The 17,920-nt window shown below is 42.7% G+C and overlaps 2 protein-coding genes across 11 annotated transcripts in view; one reads left to right on the top strand and one right to left on the bottom strand.

The window, feature by feature from the left end:
* On the bottom strand, positions 1 to 13,386 carry CUNH17orf75 (chromosome unknown C17orf75 homolog). Of its 2 annotated transcripts, XM_024737293.1 has the most exons (10): positions 13,124 to 13,386; positions 12,163 to 12,243; positions 9,644 to 9,769; positions 8,603 to 8,743; positions 8,300 to 8,357; positions 6,352 to 6,471; positions 5,508 to 5,572; positions 5,218 to 5,354; positions 4,098 to 4,201; positions 1 to 2,142 (listed from the first exon to the last, which is right to left on the bottom strand). In XM_024737293.1, the coding sequence occupies exons 1-10, from the start codon at positions 13,261 to 13,263 to the stop codon at positions 1,927 to 1,929; spliced, it is 1,188 nt and encodes a 395-aa protein (XP_024593061.1). In that variant the 5' UTR covers positions 13,264 to 13,386; the 3' UTR covers positions 1 to 1,926. The 2 variants fall into 2 exon arrangements, with proteins under 2 accessions (XP_024593061.1, XP_024593062.1); XM_024737294.1 differs by lacking the exon at positions 9,644 to 9,769.
* A 3,679-nt stretch (positions 13,387 to 17,065) lies between these two features.
* ZNF207 (zinc finger protein 207) overlaps positions 17,066 to 17,920 on the top strand; it is a 17,672-nt gene continuing 16,817 nt past the window's right edge. For 8 of the 9 annotated variants that reach the window (XM_024735194.1, XM_024735218.1, XM_024735234.1 and 5 more), the window contains exon 1: positions 17,082 to 17,246. In XM_024735194.1, the coding sequence (XP_024590962.1) occupies positions 17,206 to 17,246 (41 nt within the window). In that variant the 5' untranslated portion in view covers positions 17,082 to 17,205. Of the gene's footprint in view, positions 17,247 to 17,920 lie in introns of all 9 variants that reach the window. The other variant, XR_003001844.1, reaches the window with a different exon arrangement.

Raw genomic sequence — 17,920 nt, 5'->3', positions numbered from 1 at the left:
TGAGAAGCTAAGTTGTTTTATTATTATTATTATAAATATAATTACAGATAAATTGAGACCATTTTTGATATGTGACAAACATACATTTCCTGTGTATAGCACACAGATAATACATAATGTATTCCACACCTGAACAAATGCTTTTTAAAACTTTAAAAGTTAATATATTAGCTTATTAAAATTTGAATACAGTACATGTTTTTGGTCATGAGCTCTTTGAGTTTCTTCTCATGGCCCACAAGATATTCAACTCCATGTCACTATTTTCCTTGTCTACAGTAGTGATACACAGTTCATCATACACTTTTAAAATAAGACTGTTTTATATATAACTGTGTAATGTGGTGAGCTTACATTACAAAAAGTATATATAAAAGTACATATAAAGAATATGTAATTATGCCTTGACTCTATCGATAAATGACTTGAAGCAGGTAATACATTTGCTTTTAAATGCTATTCACAACATGGACTCTTGAATATGTGAATTTGAAAATGAAAAATATGTTTTCCAGACTCAAAATGTTGATGTCTTAACATTGTTTATTTAAAAGTTTGATTTCCAAGTGGGCAACCCTACATTAGAAAAAGATTCAAGGGCTGTGCCATAAAATCGCTTGTTTTCCATAGTCATTCTGAACTTAATGCTATAAAAAAGATGCTACTTGGATTTTTTTTTTTCTACATTGACTATGATCCAAGTTATTAAAGTTTAAAACCATATGAAAGCCTTTATGAGGATCCTGAATTGTATTTCTCATTAAAGAAAAGAAATGGCTCAGTGAGTCATGTCTCTAGACTTCAGTATAAGAGAAAGCAGAAGGCCGTTGTCAGTCATTTGGAAAGTTAAAACTCAGCACTTAATGTGAATTTAGATGAGTGTAGGAGAGGACTTTTATGGGCTTGTGTTCCTCTGAGCATCCTGAGGGCAGTGAGAACACAAGACTTCTGATCTTCTAAACGAAAATCATTATCAAATGGATTTATTAAAGAGCTAAGCAGAACAAACCGCAGTCATATGTGTGTAGCTACGGTTGGCTTCCATGGGAATTATAAACGGCTCTGAGAACACTTTCAACTGATTCAGAATAAAACAATTTAAGGCTTGCAACAAATGTACAAAAAACTAAAAGCAATGATTAACCCTGACATGAAGAATCTCTGTTACATTTGCTTGTAAAATTTATGTACTTTGTTTCTTTTTTGACCCTCTGTTTAAAAAATCCAGCATTTTCGTCTGAAAGAAAAAAGAAAATATAGGCTCTTGGCAAATACCTGTGAACAAATGAAGAAAAGTGATGGGGCCACTTCTGCAGTAGCTTTCTATCAGAGATAATGTTTTATCTTGAAGCTAGTACATCTATTTTTAAAGCTCATTTACCTCCCTACGCACTCATGATTTATTTGCATATTGACACGAAAGCTGGCTTCATCATCCATCATCAATCAGACAAAAAAAATCTATCAAGCACCCACAGGATGCACAGATCTGTTTTTGAAATGGTGTCGTGGTGTTAATCTGTCCTAAAACTAGGAGTACTTTTTTTAAAAGAAGCTATAGTACGTTGAGAAAGAAGTATTATCATTTTTCTGGGAGGAAAAGTTGCTAAATACTGCAGCAAACTCCTCACAGAAGCCACAAAATCACCTCTGAAGTTTTTTAAGGAACAACTCCCTGAAGTCTAGAATTTATGAGACCAGCAAATGTAAAATTTTCACAACTCTAACACACATCTATCTAGGGCTCAGTGAAGACTTGCATCAGATTTATATGTCTTATTAGGTTTAATCTTAAAAGTACAACATGAAAAAACCTAGAATGTTTCAAATAATCTGAAATAGCAATCCTATGACAGTTATAACAACTGCAATTTCAAACACCAAGGCTTGCATAACTTCACAATATAATCATCTCAAAATATGTGATTAAAAACTTTGGGTAGGAGCTTCTTTCATAAATTCTTCGAGGACAGCTACCACACTTTTGGCTTCAGGCATTTCTTCGTGTTCCACTTTAACAATCTTCAAAAGGATATCTCCACTACCACAGTTCTTTAGGAACATGTAACATTTAAACAAAGCATAATGATTCATTTCTGCCTGCCGGATAAATCTCTTCAAATTATTTGTGTCTTGTATGGCCTAGAAAAAGATTACCCAGTCAAATGTGTGTTTAGTGAGATAATAATGAAGCCTGAAAAAGACCTCCTATCCAGCTGAGAACTCAACATATGTTACTGAAATGTTTGCTTTTTATTTTTGAATATTTTCATCATTTTTATTGCTAATATGCTTTGCCCTTGGTAGAACAAAATCTTTTATATATATAAAGTAAGAATACTTTACAAATCTCCTAAATAAGGTGACAACATGCCTCCCCACCAAAATTTTGAACCCTTAGGCATGGAACTCCTTTTTTTGAACCCTTAGGCATGGAACTCCTTTCCAACTAAGATATGTCACGAATTACAAGACTGAAGTCCTTGAAATATAAGCAAGCATTCAATCCAATTAATTGGATATGCAATGGTACATATGCAGAAGCCACTGAAAAATATAAATGGAATGCCTTTTGAGGATTCTAGTTCGTGTTTGTTTTTAAAAACTTATTTTAATTATTGTGAATAAGGCTTATGGTACAAAATAGATACAGAATAATGCAAATTTATGGTTAAGACCCGGACTCTACTGACAATTACTAACACACCATTGTAAAGCAATTATACCCCAATAAAGATGTTTAAAAAAATAAAAAAATAAAAATAAATAAATAAAAACACCAAAAAAAAAATTAAAAAGAAATAAAGATTGTTTACATATAAAGAATGACAGGTAACATCTTTCATTAGTATTGCCTTTACAATTTATAATGTCGCTATATCACAGTGGATAGATTTGCTCCATTGAAATGTGTCTTTTTGTTTGTTTATCTGCAAATAGTAAACTAACATGAAAAAATGTTCAGCCTGAATAATAATTAAAGACAGACTTGAACAGCTATGGAGTGCCAGTATTAAATTAATAAAAATAAATAAGATTGATAAAAAACCTGTTGTATTAGGTTCTGCACAGAAAACCCACACACATTGCTGGCCATTCTGTAATTTGTTCCTATTTTTCTGAAGTGCAAGCTGGCAATTTGTAAGAGGAACCAAAGCATTCAAACCCTTTGACTTGGTAATCCCACGTTAGGGAATATACCCTAAGGTAATAATCCAAATGAAAAAAATACGATCCAGCAATGCTCCTTCTGCATCTCCCTGAAGAAAACAAAACACCTATTCAAAAAGGTATCTGCACCCTCATGTTCCCTGCGGCATCACCGAAGAACCCAAGTGTCCACTGACGGACGAGTGGACGAAGAAGCTGTGGTATATATACCCAGTGGAGTACCACTCAGCCATGAAAAAGAATGAGATCCCGCCATCGGTGACAACGCGGATGGACCTCAAGGGCATCGTGTTAAGTGAAACAAGTCCGACAGAGAAAGACAAATACCACACGATCTCTTCTACATGTGGAATCCAAATATATAGAGTTAAAAAAACAAACAAGCTCATAGACTTCGAGAACAGACTGGTAGCCACCAGAGGCAGGAGGTAGGGAGTGGGAGAAATGGGTGAACTGTTTTGGTTTTGGTTGAAATAAACTGAATTTTTTAAATGCAAATAAAGGGACTTCCCTGGTGGTCCAGTGGTTAAGAATCTGTCTTGCAATGCAGGGGACGCTGGTTCGATCCCTGGTCAGGGGACTAAGATCCCACATGCTGTGGGGCAACTAAGCTCGCGCGCCACAACCAGAGAGCCCGCACGCTGCAATGAAGAGCCCACGCTCTGCAACTAAGACCCAACACAGCCGAAAAAGAAAAAAAATAAATCAAATAAAAACAGTGATATACCATCGTCACCCTGTCAGATTAGCAAACATGAAAAGTTTAGGTACCCAGTGGTCACTGGGTATGGGAAAACTGGCACTGAGGATTCTAGTTTTGAGAATGACATCATAGCTATAAAGCAGATTTGTTACTCAGTCACTGGTACTAATTACAATTCAGACAAAGACTATGCGTGGCACTCGGCACACAGCCAATTAGTTACCTTTAGTTTAAAGTTCTCCAGGACTTGTCGAAAAAGAAAAGGGTTACCTCCTTCAGCACCATTCAAAAAAGCCTGCATCCAATCCTCACAAAACCGATTGCTTCCTATAAAATATTTTAGAAAAATAAATAAACGTGAAATCACAAGACATTTATTCGTCCTTTCTTTTTACTTATTTTCTTTTTTTTGCGGTACGCGGGCCTCTCACTGCTGTGGCCTCTCCCGTTGTGGAGCACAGGCTCCGGACGTGCAGGCTCAGCGGCCATGGCTCACGGGCCCAGCCGCTCCGTGGCACGTGGGATCTTCCCGGTCCGGGGCACGAACCCGTGTCCCCTGCATCGGCAGACGGACTCTCAACCACTGCGCCACCAGGGAAGCCCTATTTTCTTTTTTTTAAATTGAGGTGTAATTGACATATTAGTTTCCGGTGCACAACATAATGATTCAATATTTGTATACATCGTGATATTCTTTCCTCCTTTATAAAAACTCTTATAATGAATTATTTAAGACTTCTATAATGGTCTAAAAAAAATTAACTCACCACCTGGTTAAGAAATACCAAAATGGTTGAAGCTCCAATGTGCCTCTTCCCAATCGCATCCCCTTCCTTTCCCCTTCCTTGCCCATGTCTTTCTTTAAACTTTTGCCACATACTTTATCTATAAGCCCTATATAGTATTATTTTGCATATGTTAAAACTGTATTTTTCTTTCATGGCTCTTGCACTATATAATACGTTTGTGTGCTATACTGAGACATGTAGCTCTAGTTCACTCATTGTCACGGCTATATAGTATGCCATTGTACGAATAGAGCAGTTTATCAATTCTCCTGTTGACAGACACTTAAGTTGCTTTCAGTTCTTTGCTATTTCAAACAGTGCCCTTATGAACATCTTGTATTTGTCTCCTTGTGTACACGTACAAGAGTTCTCTATATACCTAGGAGAAGAATTGCTAGGCATGACATGATTTCCACGTTTCTAGAACTGCTATTGTTTTTGGTGATTTGGGGATAAACATGTAAAACTGCACAAGACAGGAAGGATAAGTTTGCATCATTTGTTCTCAGCGCAAAAAAGGAGATTCACAAGCCTGCTCCCGGGGTTGTGGCTCACCTGCGTTGTGGAACTGAGGCTGGGAGCTACTACAATCGATGATCACAGACTTATGCTGCTCCTCCGTCATAGCCATGCACAAAGACGTCATGGTGCCTTCGTGAATAAGGCCTTGGAGACTGGCCACACTCAGAAACCTGCCACACACACAATCCTTTTGCACAAACTATATTATAGGATGGGAGGGAGGAAGCAAATTCATTCTGCATTGGGAGTGGGGGTGGGTGTTAAAAACATAAACATCAGGCTTGCTGTGGAAAAGGTTCTCTGTTTGCAAAACTGTTCTTTACCTGTGAATGTCTCTCTTTGTTTTTTCATCTGATTCTTTAACCTCAACAGGAGTATAACTCAGAGCCTATGAGAGAAAAATAAAGCCTAACTGATACATGTATTCCAGTTTTCCTTGTTGCGCAGCCACTTGTGACTAAACATCACCTCCCCCAATAACCACCATGCTAGACGATGCTTGCTCGGCACTGTCCGGGAGCTCTCCAGAGCCTTGTTCAGCTGTTGCTCACTAATGGTCTGAAACCTGGCTTCACCACCTGGGCTTGTGGGGCCATCCAGCCTCAGCTCCATCTACCTACCACATATTTACATGAAAAATCTGGCCATTTACTCGAGCCTACCCCATTGTCTAGATATTTTAGTGAAGTTTTCATTTTTTATTTGGACATTTTTATATAGGTAAAATCACTTTTGATTTCCATTTTCCTTCTCAAATTATTTTGGAAATTACACGTCTTCCAGATCACTTCAAAGAGTAATTATTTTAGGGAGTTCCCTGCTGGTCTAGTGGTTAGGATTCGGGGCTTTCACTGCCGTGGCCCAGGTTCAATCCCTGGTCGGGGAACCAAGACCGCATAAGCTGTGCAGCGCGGCCAAAAAAAAAAAAGGTAATTATTTTAAAACGTTTTATCTTATTAGAAGACTCAGTATTTGCAATTCTACCTTAGTAGTGTAACTTTCTAGATCTGAATAAATAGAGTGTGGTCTATCCTAATGCAGGCATCGTCTGAATGAATATTCGGGGGGAAGGTAACGTTCAGAGAAAATAAATATGTCTTTAAATAATCCAAACTCGGCCAAAGTGATTCTCAATTAAGGAAATGCTTTTGTTTGGGCAATACTTACAGCATGTAGCAGAAAGGTAAGCTGCTCCTGAAAGAGATGAACCACCCTTTGGATTGGGCATACAACATCCTCAAACCAGCTGCTCAGGTAGGACTGTACGTGGTTCTCCCCACCCCTTTCCTAGATCGAGAGAGAATGTCATTTGCTTTGATATCAGCCTTCACCTTGGACAGCCTTCACCTTGGACTTAACATTTTCTTCATGATACTCTTGACAGTGAAAAGAACTGGGGACAGACACCTTCTTTTAAGCTAACACCACAAATTTTAAAAAAGGAATTGTGATATAACTTTGCTGGGCTTGTTGGGCAGAGTGGGGATTAATTCAGTACTGCATTTCTTAAAAACACACTAAGAAATGCGTTATATAAAATGAAGAGACTGAATTAATAGGGTTCCATGCTATTTCATCACTGAAAGGAGTTGGGGCATTTACATGTCAATCTCCTCCCACTGTACTGTGAACTCTTGGAGATACTCTCTTAATAATCCTCATCTCCCCAGCACCTGGCACAGCGTCTGAAACGTCCATGGATGAGCTTATAAAGTGCCTGTTGAATGAAAGAATGCAGATAGTTTGTTCACACTCGAAATGCGAACAGGGAAGGATACAAGTCATCGCATCAAAGCACTCAAGCCCACTCCGGGTGTCAGACACGCTGCCAGGAGCTCATTTGGCTTCCTTGGCTGTGCTGCTCCCTGGGGCTGGAGGGAGAGCTCCAGCCTGGGAGAGCAGCTCCCCCTAGACTCGTATCCCCGGCTCACTCCTATGCTATCCTTTCCCCTCCTGCAGGGTCTTGTAAGCACATGCACAAGTGAAAGAAAGGAATTATTACCACGTGTAATGGGGAGTAAATTTTAAGAGTTATGACTTAACTGCCACCAACCAAACACATAGTTTTTAAAAGGTACAGATAAAGGAATTGATACGGAGGTATCTAATTCATAAAAGATCGATTAATGAAAACTGGGATGTTTCTAAAAATCTTTGAGGTTGAGTTCAAGGACAGTCATCCCATTGCATAGCATGTCTCTGGTGCCAGAGGCTTTGTGGGCCATTAGTTCTGACCAGAATATAAATCTTATGTGTCTAGAAATTGAGAAAAGAACGTCATCTTCCTTGCTTGGCATGTTACTATATACCTTTGAATTTAATTGAATTTTTCATAGATGCAAAACTTCAGAAGCAGTCTTGTGAAACATACAGCACTTATAGGACTATGTTCCCTGCTTCCCTTAACAAGCACCTTTCTTTTTTTTTCTTCTTTTTTTAAAACAGAAATCCATTTTAAATTAATTTATGTATTTTTGGCTGCGTTGGGTCTTCATTGCTGCACGCGGGCTTTCTCTAGTTGTGTGGAGTGGGGGCTACTCTTCATTGTGGTGCGCGGGCTTCTCATTGCGGTGGCTTCTCTTGTTGAGGAGCACGGGTTCTAGACACGCGGGCTCAGTAGTTGCGGTGCACGGGCTCTAGAGCGCAGGTTCAGTAGTTGTGGCGCACGGGCTTAGTTGCTCCGCGGCATGTGGGATCTTCCCGGACCAGGGCTCGAACCCGTGTCCCCTGCATTGGCAGGCGGATTCTTAACCACTGCACCACCAGGGAAGCCCCCAAGCACCTTTCTTTTAGCCCACAAAGTAGCACATTTTCAGAATTTCTAAGTGTTTGTGTCCACCTGGATGATTTGACAAGTATAGCAGTCGCATAATGTTAATCATCTCAGTCTTTAAAAATATTAACGCAGGGACTTCCCTGGTGGTCCAGCGGTTAAGACTGCACGCTCCCAATGCAGGGGGCCCAGGTTCAATCCCTGGTCAGGGAACTAGATCCCGCATGCCACAACTAAAGATCCCACGTGTTGCAACTAAGACCCGGCACAACCAAATAAATAATAAATATTTTTAAAAAAAGAATGAAACTCTTTTAAAAAAGATTAATGCAATCATCTTACCTCACAGTTCATGTTGTTTTTCAGCCCTTGAATATACTTGTCCAATTCAAGCCTGAAAGTATGTTCTTAAGGAAGCAATAAAGGATGAATCAAGAAAGGGTTTTATTTCTCAATAGATAATATAAAAATCTCTCAAATAACTGTCAATTAAAACAAGCCAAGACAAACTGGTCGTATGGAGATCTGAAATTGAAGTTAATGCGTAAGAGGTAGAAAACCTTTTCGGAGGTTGCTAGTAATAATCCTCTACTTGCCTGCCAACATTTTCCTTCCTGATACCCTCAAAGACCAAAGAAAGGATATAGCTCAAGTCCTTTTTCAGACCCTCCTAAAAAGCAGACCACATACTCTGAACAGTTATGTTCAGAGTCTGTTGTTGTTTGGGAAAGCAGTTTTTCTTGTTGGAAAAGGCAGTAATAACAACCAACTCGGTAACCTGGAGCTCTAGAACAGAAAGAAAAAGGTTAAATGTATTATTTTGATAACTCATGCATGTAGTTCTGTAGACTCCTCTGAGCCCTGGTCATCCTGATCTGGCAATACCATTAGATTGCTCAGTAGGTCAGAGCTTCCCAGACTTCTTGGTTTACTTGTAACAACAGAGGAAAATGAACATATACCATAATGGGCTTTAGCTAAAGCAGCACCTAACAAACATGGAATTTCTTTGAATTCTCCTGTCTTATGTGAAAAATGCATGCAAATTTCACTCTTGTTCATAGTTTATCCATGTTCACATAAATATAATCATCTTTTCTCCCTCCCCTAAACCTTCATGAATCACTGAAGCTCCAGGCAGATGTGAAGTGTTTATCCGATGGCCTTATCTTTGGTATGTGGCCTCATACTCCTGAGAGGACTTGATGCCAATATCATGGTCTGAAGTGAACTACAATCAAGGGGTGTAGTAGAAAGATGGCTGGAATTCAACTGAGGACACCTATATTTAAGCCTGAATTCCATCAGTGTGACCAGCCTTGGGACCTCAACTTCTCTGAGTTTATTACTTCATCTGAAAATGGAAGAGTATCTGCTTTATCACCCCTTTGTAAGGAGAATGGCATTGAAGTTTGTGAAAGCCCTTTACCACTGTAAAGTATACAGTTATAGTTTTGGTAATGAGCTCCTTTCTTCCAAGTACAAGACTAAATATGTACACTGAGGAGGCAGTCTCTGCCGTTCAGTTAAGTCCATTCCACAAAAATGTGAGGCCCAGTGCTCAGCTGCCAGAGAACAAAGATGAACTTTGCAGGTCTAGTAGGTACTGATCTTTTGGAGTTTCTCACCACTTCTCATATTTAGCTCAGAAATAAAATCTCAGGATACAGCACATTTTATACTTACCTCAGCTCCACAGATGCAACATTACCCAGCCCTTCAAAGACTGCTCCCTTAGAAAGACGCTTAGCAATGAAACTGCACAGCTCTGGCTCCAATTCAGATGGTAGATTAGTATCCGCCAAGGAGAGGCTTGACAAATGAAAGACACACGTTCCTTACCAGTGGACTCTGCATTTACACCCCGTAAGTCAGACAGGACATCGCTAAAAGCCCTCACTAAGGACTCGGCAAAGCTTTCTATCTGACTCCTGTTGGTGAGGCTTCTAGGAATGTATATCACCAAGTATGATCTACCTCATCCATTTAAAATAGTTCTATCTTTCCAGCTCATTCTCTCTAGTATTATGACTCCACTGGGACCCCCAAGCCACTGACCTTATATCTTTTTCACAGTAGCCTCAAGTTTCTCATCCTCATCTCCTTCCTCCTTACCCAGCTTAAATTCCAGTCATTGTAATCACACCCCTGCACACATTCTCATTCAACCCCTTTGTTTTCACCTCCCTGTACCTGCTTAGCAAAACTTCAGCCCTGGTTAGTCCAGCTCTCTACCTACTCTGCATCTGCACCTATGCAGCTGAATGTGGTTGGACAAAAACCCATATCCACAGTGTCTAGTCTCATTTTAAATTAATGACCACTAGGAATTCCCTGGCGGTCCAGCGGTTAGGTTGGTGGTTTCACTGCCGTGGGCCCGGGTTCAATCCCTGGTCGGGGAACTAAGATCCTGCAAGCCGTGCAGCACAGCCAAAATACATACATACATTACATACATACATACATAAATGACCACTAGCCTCCAGTGGGCCCTACTTCTGCCCAGCTATCACATTTCCTGGTTCACTCATTCTTCAACTCTTTGAGATCTCTATTTTTCTTTAAATTAATTAATTAATTAATTTTGGCTGCATTGGGTCTTCATTGCTGAGCGTGGGCTTTCTCTAGTTGTGGCGAGCGGGGGCTACTCTTCGTTGCAGTGCGCGGGCTTCTCATTGTGGTGGCTTTTCTTGTTGCAGAGCACGGGCTCTAGGCACGCGGGCTTCAGTAGTTGTGGCTCGCAGGCTCTAGAGCACAGGCTCAGTAGTTGTGGGACACATGGCTTAGTTGCTTCACGGCATGTGGGATCTTCCCAGACCAGGGCTTGAACCTGTGTCCCCTGCATTGGCAGGCGGATTCTTAACCACTGTGCCACCAGGGAAGTCCCTCGAGATCACTATTTCATGCCTCCTCTTCTTTCCTCAATCCTCCAACTACCTACTACCCATGAATAAACACACCAGCTTAGTGATCATTTATGAGCTAAACATAAACACTTCAGTTTGGTTGAGATTAGAATATAAACAGAAACTATAAATTGAATATGCAGGAAGAAAAGCTTTTCTGTCATCAAACTTCCCAATATAAAATATAAACCCAGTAAGCCTCACATCTTTGGTTTCATGTTATGGAAAATTTCAAACATATAAAAAGTAGAGAGAATAGTATAATGAACCCACATGTACCTACCACCCAGTTTTGACAATTATCAGCTTATGGGCAATCTTGTTTCACTTGGTGGCGGGGATAAACTGGGAGATTGGGATTGACTTTTACACACTACTATATATAAAATAGATAACGAAAAAAGACCTAGTATATAGCACAGAGAACTCTACTCAATACTCTGTAATAGCCTATATGGGAAAAGAATCTAAAAAAGAGTGGTTATATGTATACATATAACTGATTCACTTTGCTGTCCACCTGAAACTAACACAACATTGTAAATCAACTATACTGCAATAAAAATTATTTTTAAAAGAATCTTGTTTCACCTGTACTCCCATGTTGTCCATACCTCCCACTTCCCAGACTTATTTTGAAGCAAGTTTCTGGAATCATATTATTTCATCCCTAAATTTCTCATTAGGTATCTCTAAAAATGAGGACTTAAATATCCACACTCCTAATACAGTACCTGGAAAATTCCTTAAATCATCCATCATGCAGTCACTCAGTGAACATATTTTTGTATTATACTCCACTTTGCATCCATCAAGTGTTGAGGTTCATTCATTCATATATATATAAGTATATATTAAATATCTACCCTGTGCCAGGTACCACTCAAGGTACTAGGTAGGGAGACATCGATGAACAAAAGAGACGGCAATCCCTGCTATCCTGGAGTTTACACTGTAGCGTGCAGCAAAGGAGCTATGAAAGGGTATTCAATGCGGGGGGGAAAGGAGGATTTTAAATTTCTTGATACTTATATTGAATATTTACTGGAGTTCCAATCAAGAAGCTCAGATTAACTGTGTGGCTAATCACCCTGGGGCTAATCACAAGGGTTTTTGGATCTGCCCCAGCCTTGACTAAATGAACTAATGAAATCAAGATGAGGTTCCTAGGGGAGAGGCGGGCTTGATGGTTTGACTCAGGGAAAGCTGCGTGGAGACAGGGTACCCACTGACATCTGCAGGCCAGAGATGCTCTTAAGAGAAAAGCACATACGCGGGATATGGCCAAGCTGTTTTTACCTGAAATCATCACCAGAGGGAGTTTCTGCATTTGTGCCACTTGGGCTTCCATCATCGCTGTCCGCTCGCTGCTGTGCCAATCTGCACGCCGCAAAAGCAAGTCAGCTATCAACTTATGGGTTCTAACTCAAGCGGAGTATGGGGCCCCACCCCCCGCAAGCAGGATAGGGGCAGTCAACTAAAATGCTGCAAGGTAGAAGTGCTTGAATCCTCCACTGCCTCCATTGACAGGGAAAACCCATAAAACAGCTCTGACAAGGGCTCCTTCTCTCTCCAGGCCACTTAAGGGGTGGAGGAAAGGCTAAATTAAACATCCAGAAGAGTCAAGGAAATTTACTCTTAAAAACAGACTTTACAGGGAATTCCCTGGTGGTCCACTGGTTAGGACTCGTAACTTTCACTGCTGAGGGCCTGGGTTCAATCCCTGGTCGGGGAAATAAGATCCCCCAAGCCACCCACTGCGGCCAAAACAAAAACAAAAACAGACTTCAAGGGCCAGAAGAACCCCAGGAAGTCTGCTGGGGCAGAGGGAAAAGAGGCAGCAAGGACAGAGGGTAACTAGAAGGTGGGCGTGGGGGTAGGGATGGCGGGTTGGGGATGGAGGAAAGTGGGGAGACAATGACAGGAAGGACAGGGGATGGGAATTGACATTATTGAGCGTGTGTGGCACTGCGCTAAACAAAAGGCAGGGGCGACAGGAAGGGGCTGGAATATGTTAAGGACAGAGCGCACAGGCATGGGAGCGCCAGGCACAAAAGTCCAGGATGGGGGCCCGGAAGTACCGCGTAAGGCGAGGAGGGCCCTGAGGGCCAGAGACCTTGGCTGGGAGGGGAGAAGACGGCGTTTGAGAGCCGCCAGGCTGCGGGACCTGGGGTGGGCTGCGGGGCCGGGCGGCGGGGCCGAGCGGTGGGGCCGAGCGGTGGGGCCGGGGCGGGGCCACAAGGGCGGTCGGGCGCTGCACCTGCTTCCGCGGTAGTTGTAGAGACAGTAGTAGCTGCTGGGCGGCGGCTCGAGTCTCCGCTCCTCAGCGGAGCCACCCTCCTCGCTGCTCTCTAGCTCCTTTTCATCCCCATCCAGCGATTCCTGCAAGGAGGGGAGCATCGCGGCGGCCACTGAATGGCCCTGTGTCCCCGCCAAACCGCTCCCCCGCTGCCGTACAGTCCTCGGTGGCCCGGCTCCTCCGGCTCCCGGCCCTCGCGTATCTGCGTTCCGCCGGTTTCCCGGGCTCTCAGGCGAGGAAGCTGGACCGCCCCCTGATTTTCATGTCTTCTCTCACATCATTCAGGTCTCTGCAGAAACGTCACTTCCTCAGAGAGAATTTGACTGCCCTATGCAAAACACATCCCACACGCACCTCTACTGATGTCCCATCAGTCTCTGTCCTGTCCCCTTATATTTACTTCTTCTTCATAGCACTTGCCCCCACCTTATGTATTTGTTTACTATGTCTCTCCCAGTAGAATGTCAGCTTGTTCATTGCCATATCCTCTGTCCTAGCCCACGGCCTACGGTGCTCAAGAACTGTTTGCTGAATTCGTCTTAAGATTTTGTAACGCCTAGGCATGTTTTTCTTGCACGTTTCACCCTATCACTATATCAAAGATATTAAAGTACACCTACATCCCATGTTAACTTTATACAGAAAAATAATAGCTAACATGTACGGAGCAGTTTCTGTTTGTGAGGACCCTTCTAAGTGCTTTACAAATACTTACTCATTTAATTCTCACAACTCCATGAGGTAAATATTATCCCATTTGACAGATGAGTAAACCAAGGCCAGTATTACTTAACTTGTCCATGGTAAAATAGCTAATAAGTGGCAGAGTGGCATTCAAACCCACTCTGGCTCTAGAACTTTTTTTTTTTTAATTTATTTATTTTTGGCTGCCTTGGGTCTTCATTGCTGCCCGCAGGCTTTCTCCAGTTGCGGCGAGTGGTGCGCGAGCTTCTCATTGCACTGTCTTCTCTTGTTGCAGAGCGCAGGTTCTCGGCGCGTGGGCTTCAGTAGTTGTGGCTCGTGGGCTCAAGAACACAGGCTCAGTAGTTGTGGCGCACGGGCTTAGTTGCTCCATGGCATGTGGGATCTTCCCGGACCAGGGATCGAACCCGTGTCCCCTGCATTGGCAGACGGATTCTTAACTACGGCTCCACCAGGGAAGTCCCTCTAGAACTCTTAATACTGCAAAATTGAATTGAGGATGACTTGTTGATCTAAAATTATTGGACAATTAATCTCAGGGTTGTTTTGTTTTGTTTTTTTTCACTTCTTTAGATCTTTAATTTCTTACAATATTTTGGTTTTCCAGAATATAGTTCAGAACTTTTGTTAAATTTATTCCTAATTTTTATGCTTTTTGATGCTATTGTAACCAGAATTGTTTTCTTAATTTTATTTTCAGATTGCTTGTTGCTAGTGTATAGAAGTACAATTGGGGCTTCCCTGGTGGCGCAGTGGTTGAGAGTCCGCCTGCCGATGCAGGGGACACGGGTTCGTGCCCCGGTCCGGGAAGATCCCACATGCCGCAGAGTGGCTGGGCCTGTGAGCCGTGTACACAAAAAAAAAAAAAAAAAAAAAAAAAAAAAAGTACAATTGATTTTTGTTTATTGATCTTGTACTGTGAACTTTGTTGAACTCTTATTAGCTCTATATTTTTAAAACATGTATTCCTTAGAATTTTCTACAAACAAGTGTATTAGTTTTCCAGGGTTCCCATTAACAAAGTACCACAGACTGAGTGGTTTAAACACACACACACAATTTTTTTTTTTTTGGCTGTGCGGCTTGCAGGACTGAACCTTGGGGTCCCAGCAGTGAAAGTGCTGAGTACTAACCACTGCACCCTAAACAACAAAATTTATTGTCCCACAGTTCTAGAGGTTAGAAGTCCAAAGTCAAGGTGAAAACAGGGTTGGTTCCTTCTGAGGGCTATGTGGAAAAGTCTGTTCCAGGTTTTTTTCCTTGATTTATAGTGGTCTCCTTCCTATCTCTTTATAGTGTTTTCTTCTATACCTATCTCTGCAACCAAATTTCCTTTTTGTAAGGACACCAGTCACCAGTGTCCACCCCAATGACCTCACCTTAGCATTATTACCTCTGTAAAGACTCTATTTCCAAATAAGGTCACATTATGAGGTACTGGGGGGTAGGATTTCAACACATTACTTTTTCTTTGCGGGCTTTTTCTTTTATTCACATACTCATGCCATCTCTGAATAGAAATGGTTTTACTTGTTCCATTCCAATCTGGATTCCTTTTACTTCTTTTTCTTGCCTAATCACCCTGGCTGGACCTGCAGTACAATGTTGAATAAGAGTGGCAAGAGTGGACATCCTTATATTGTTCCATCACCTTCTTTCTTCATTTTTGTGTTTGGTAGAGCACTGGGCACCATCTAAAATTATCTTATTTTTTATTTTAGGAAGAATGAATAAATGCTTTTCTATATATAACCACTCCCTACTTCACACCAATTTCATTTCTTATCCAGATCACTGTCACATTCTCTATGACTTGCCTTTCAGCCTCCACCAATCCACTGTTCCCACTGTAGGCAAAACGATTTTTTCTAAAACTCAAATCTAATTCAGCTTCATGCTTACTAACTCTGTGACTTTGTGTCAATTACTTCAACTCCCCGCCCCCCCTTTTTTTGGCTGCTCCCCCCGCAACTTGTGGGGTCTTAGTTCCCCCCCATCAGGGGTCGACCCTCGGCAGTGCAAGTGAGGAGTCCTAACCACTGGACCACCAGGGAACTCCCTGCTTCAACTCCCCTAAGCCTCTTTTTCTTCATCTATGTTAACCGGGTGATAACAATGGCACCTCCATCACAGGTTTGTTGAGACAAGTAATGTAAAACTTACCACCTTGTCTGGCGCACGATAAGCGCTCCATGGATATCTACTATTACTTTTTCCTTTTAATAGTAACATCTAATTTACATTACTGGTTATTTCTCTATGCCAAACTCTGTTATAAGTGCAGACAGAGGAAGTTTAAGTGGCTTGCCCAAAGCCATGCAAATAGGCAGTGGCACTGGTGGAAAATGAACCCAAGCACTGGACTCTTAACCAGCTATACTCTTATTTGCGTTTTTCTCTAACTGCGCTCTTAAAATTCTTCTGTTGCTTCCCAGAGACTTCAGCATAAAATCCAGCTCCTCAGGCTGCTGGAGAATCTCCGGAAGTCGCCTTTGCCAGCCTCCCTAGGATTATCTCTTGCCATCAGCCCCTTCACTACGAGCTCCAACCCTACTATCTCTAGTGTTTTTTCAGGTGCTCAGGCTCAAAGACGTGCACTTTTTGCGCCCTTAGTGAGATACCCTCTCCTCCACCTCGTTTGCTCCCATTGACCCTGCAGGAAACCTTCCTCGATACCCCAATGACCGCCAAGGCCCTGTAAACGGTTCCTCTCCTCTGAGGTTCCGCAGCACCTCGAATTTCCGTCACCGCGGTGGTCACGCTGCGTCGTTTACGCATCCGTCACCGATCTGTGAATTACAAGGCAAAGTCTGCGACTTCTTCGACTTAGTAGGCAAACGTCCGACAGTTACTACAGAAAGGAGTAATCCGGAAAATGAAACAAAAGAAAAATTGGGCGCTGTCTCAATTATCCTTTATTTGTAGTTTACCTTGAATTACTCTGGTAACCTATTGAGGTTTTTTTTTTTTTTTCTCCAATTCGCGCTGTCTCGGCGCACCTACGTATCACCGGCTCTTTTATAAACAAAGTAAACCCAGAGTAATTCGCGCGCACGGGAGAACCCGGACCGGACACACGGACAAGATGGCAGTCGGCCCTCCGCTGGCGCGAGTGTCCGCCCACTCAGGGCGTAGGCCTGGTCATGTGACCCTCCCCTGCCTGGCACCGCCCCCGGCCGCAGTGCCTGACGGGAGGCAGAGCAGCGAGCGAGGGCGTCGGCCATTTTGTGGCTGTTTCCTGTGGGACGCGGAGGTGGCGGTTGGGTCGGAAGAGTGAGAGAGTGTTTGGCTAGTTTTTCCTGCTTGTTTTCTCCTTTTTTTTCTGTTGGTAGAGCGCAGTTATGGGTCGCAAGAAGAAGAAGCAGCTGAAGCCGTGGTGCTGGTATCCTTTGTCGGTTTGAAGTCGAGGCCGAGCGGGGGCGCCGGTTGGTGGTGACCGGGACGGGGAGGCCTGGTTTTGGCCTATGGCGGAGAGTGGGATTTAGGCCTCGGGGTCGGTGGTTTGGTGGCTGGGCTCAGATTTGGGAAGGTTTCTCGGAAAATGGGGTCCCTGGGACGAGAAGCTCTGTCAGTTGTGGGGTCGTGGGACTCCGTGACTCAGGAAGGTCTTGGTTTGGTGCGAGCGTTGACCCGCGGGGAGGCGGCTTGGACCCCCTTCACCAAGGACAGAGTCCCCTGAGGAGTCTTCTGCCACACTCCGTTGTTTTGGTGACGGTTCAACAAAGGGACATGAGCTTCGAGTATAGTACGCTTATTGACTCTGTGGCGGATCAGGGGGGAGCTTCCGGAGTCGGTCACCCACTCTTTTCTTTTTTCTTTTTTTTTTTTTTTGGTAGAATCGGTGGTTTAGTAAAGGCTTATGTTAGTCAACCCTGATTTCGACGCCCCCCCCCCCCCTTTTTTTTTTTTTGCTGGGGGGGTTGGGGGGAAGATCTAGCTTCCGCCTCCCACCCACTGACGCCTTAATCTTGGAGAAGCGTTCTCTTACAGGGTGGGGTTTCTTGTTATCTTTTTACCTGTTTTATTGGAGTGAGAAAGTGCCTCTTAAAAAGAAAA

This window comes from Neophocaena asiaeorientalis, unplaced genomic scaffold (assembly GCF_003031525.2).
Source record: "Neophocaena asiaeorientalis asiaeorientalis breed wild unplaced genomic scaffold, Neophocaena_asiaeorientalis_V1.1 scaffold129, whole genome shotgun sequence".
NCBI classification, from domain to species: Eukaryota; Metazoa; Chordata; class Mammalia; order Artiodactyla; family Phocoenidae; genus Neophocaena; species Neophocaena asiaeorientalis.
This window is presented reverse-complemented; position numbering and strand designations above follow the sequence as displayed.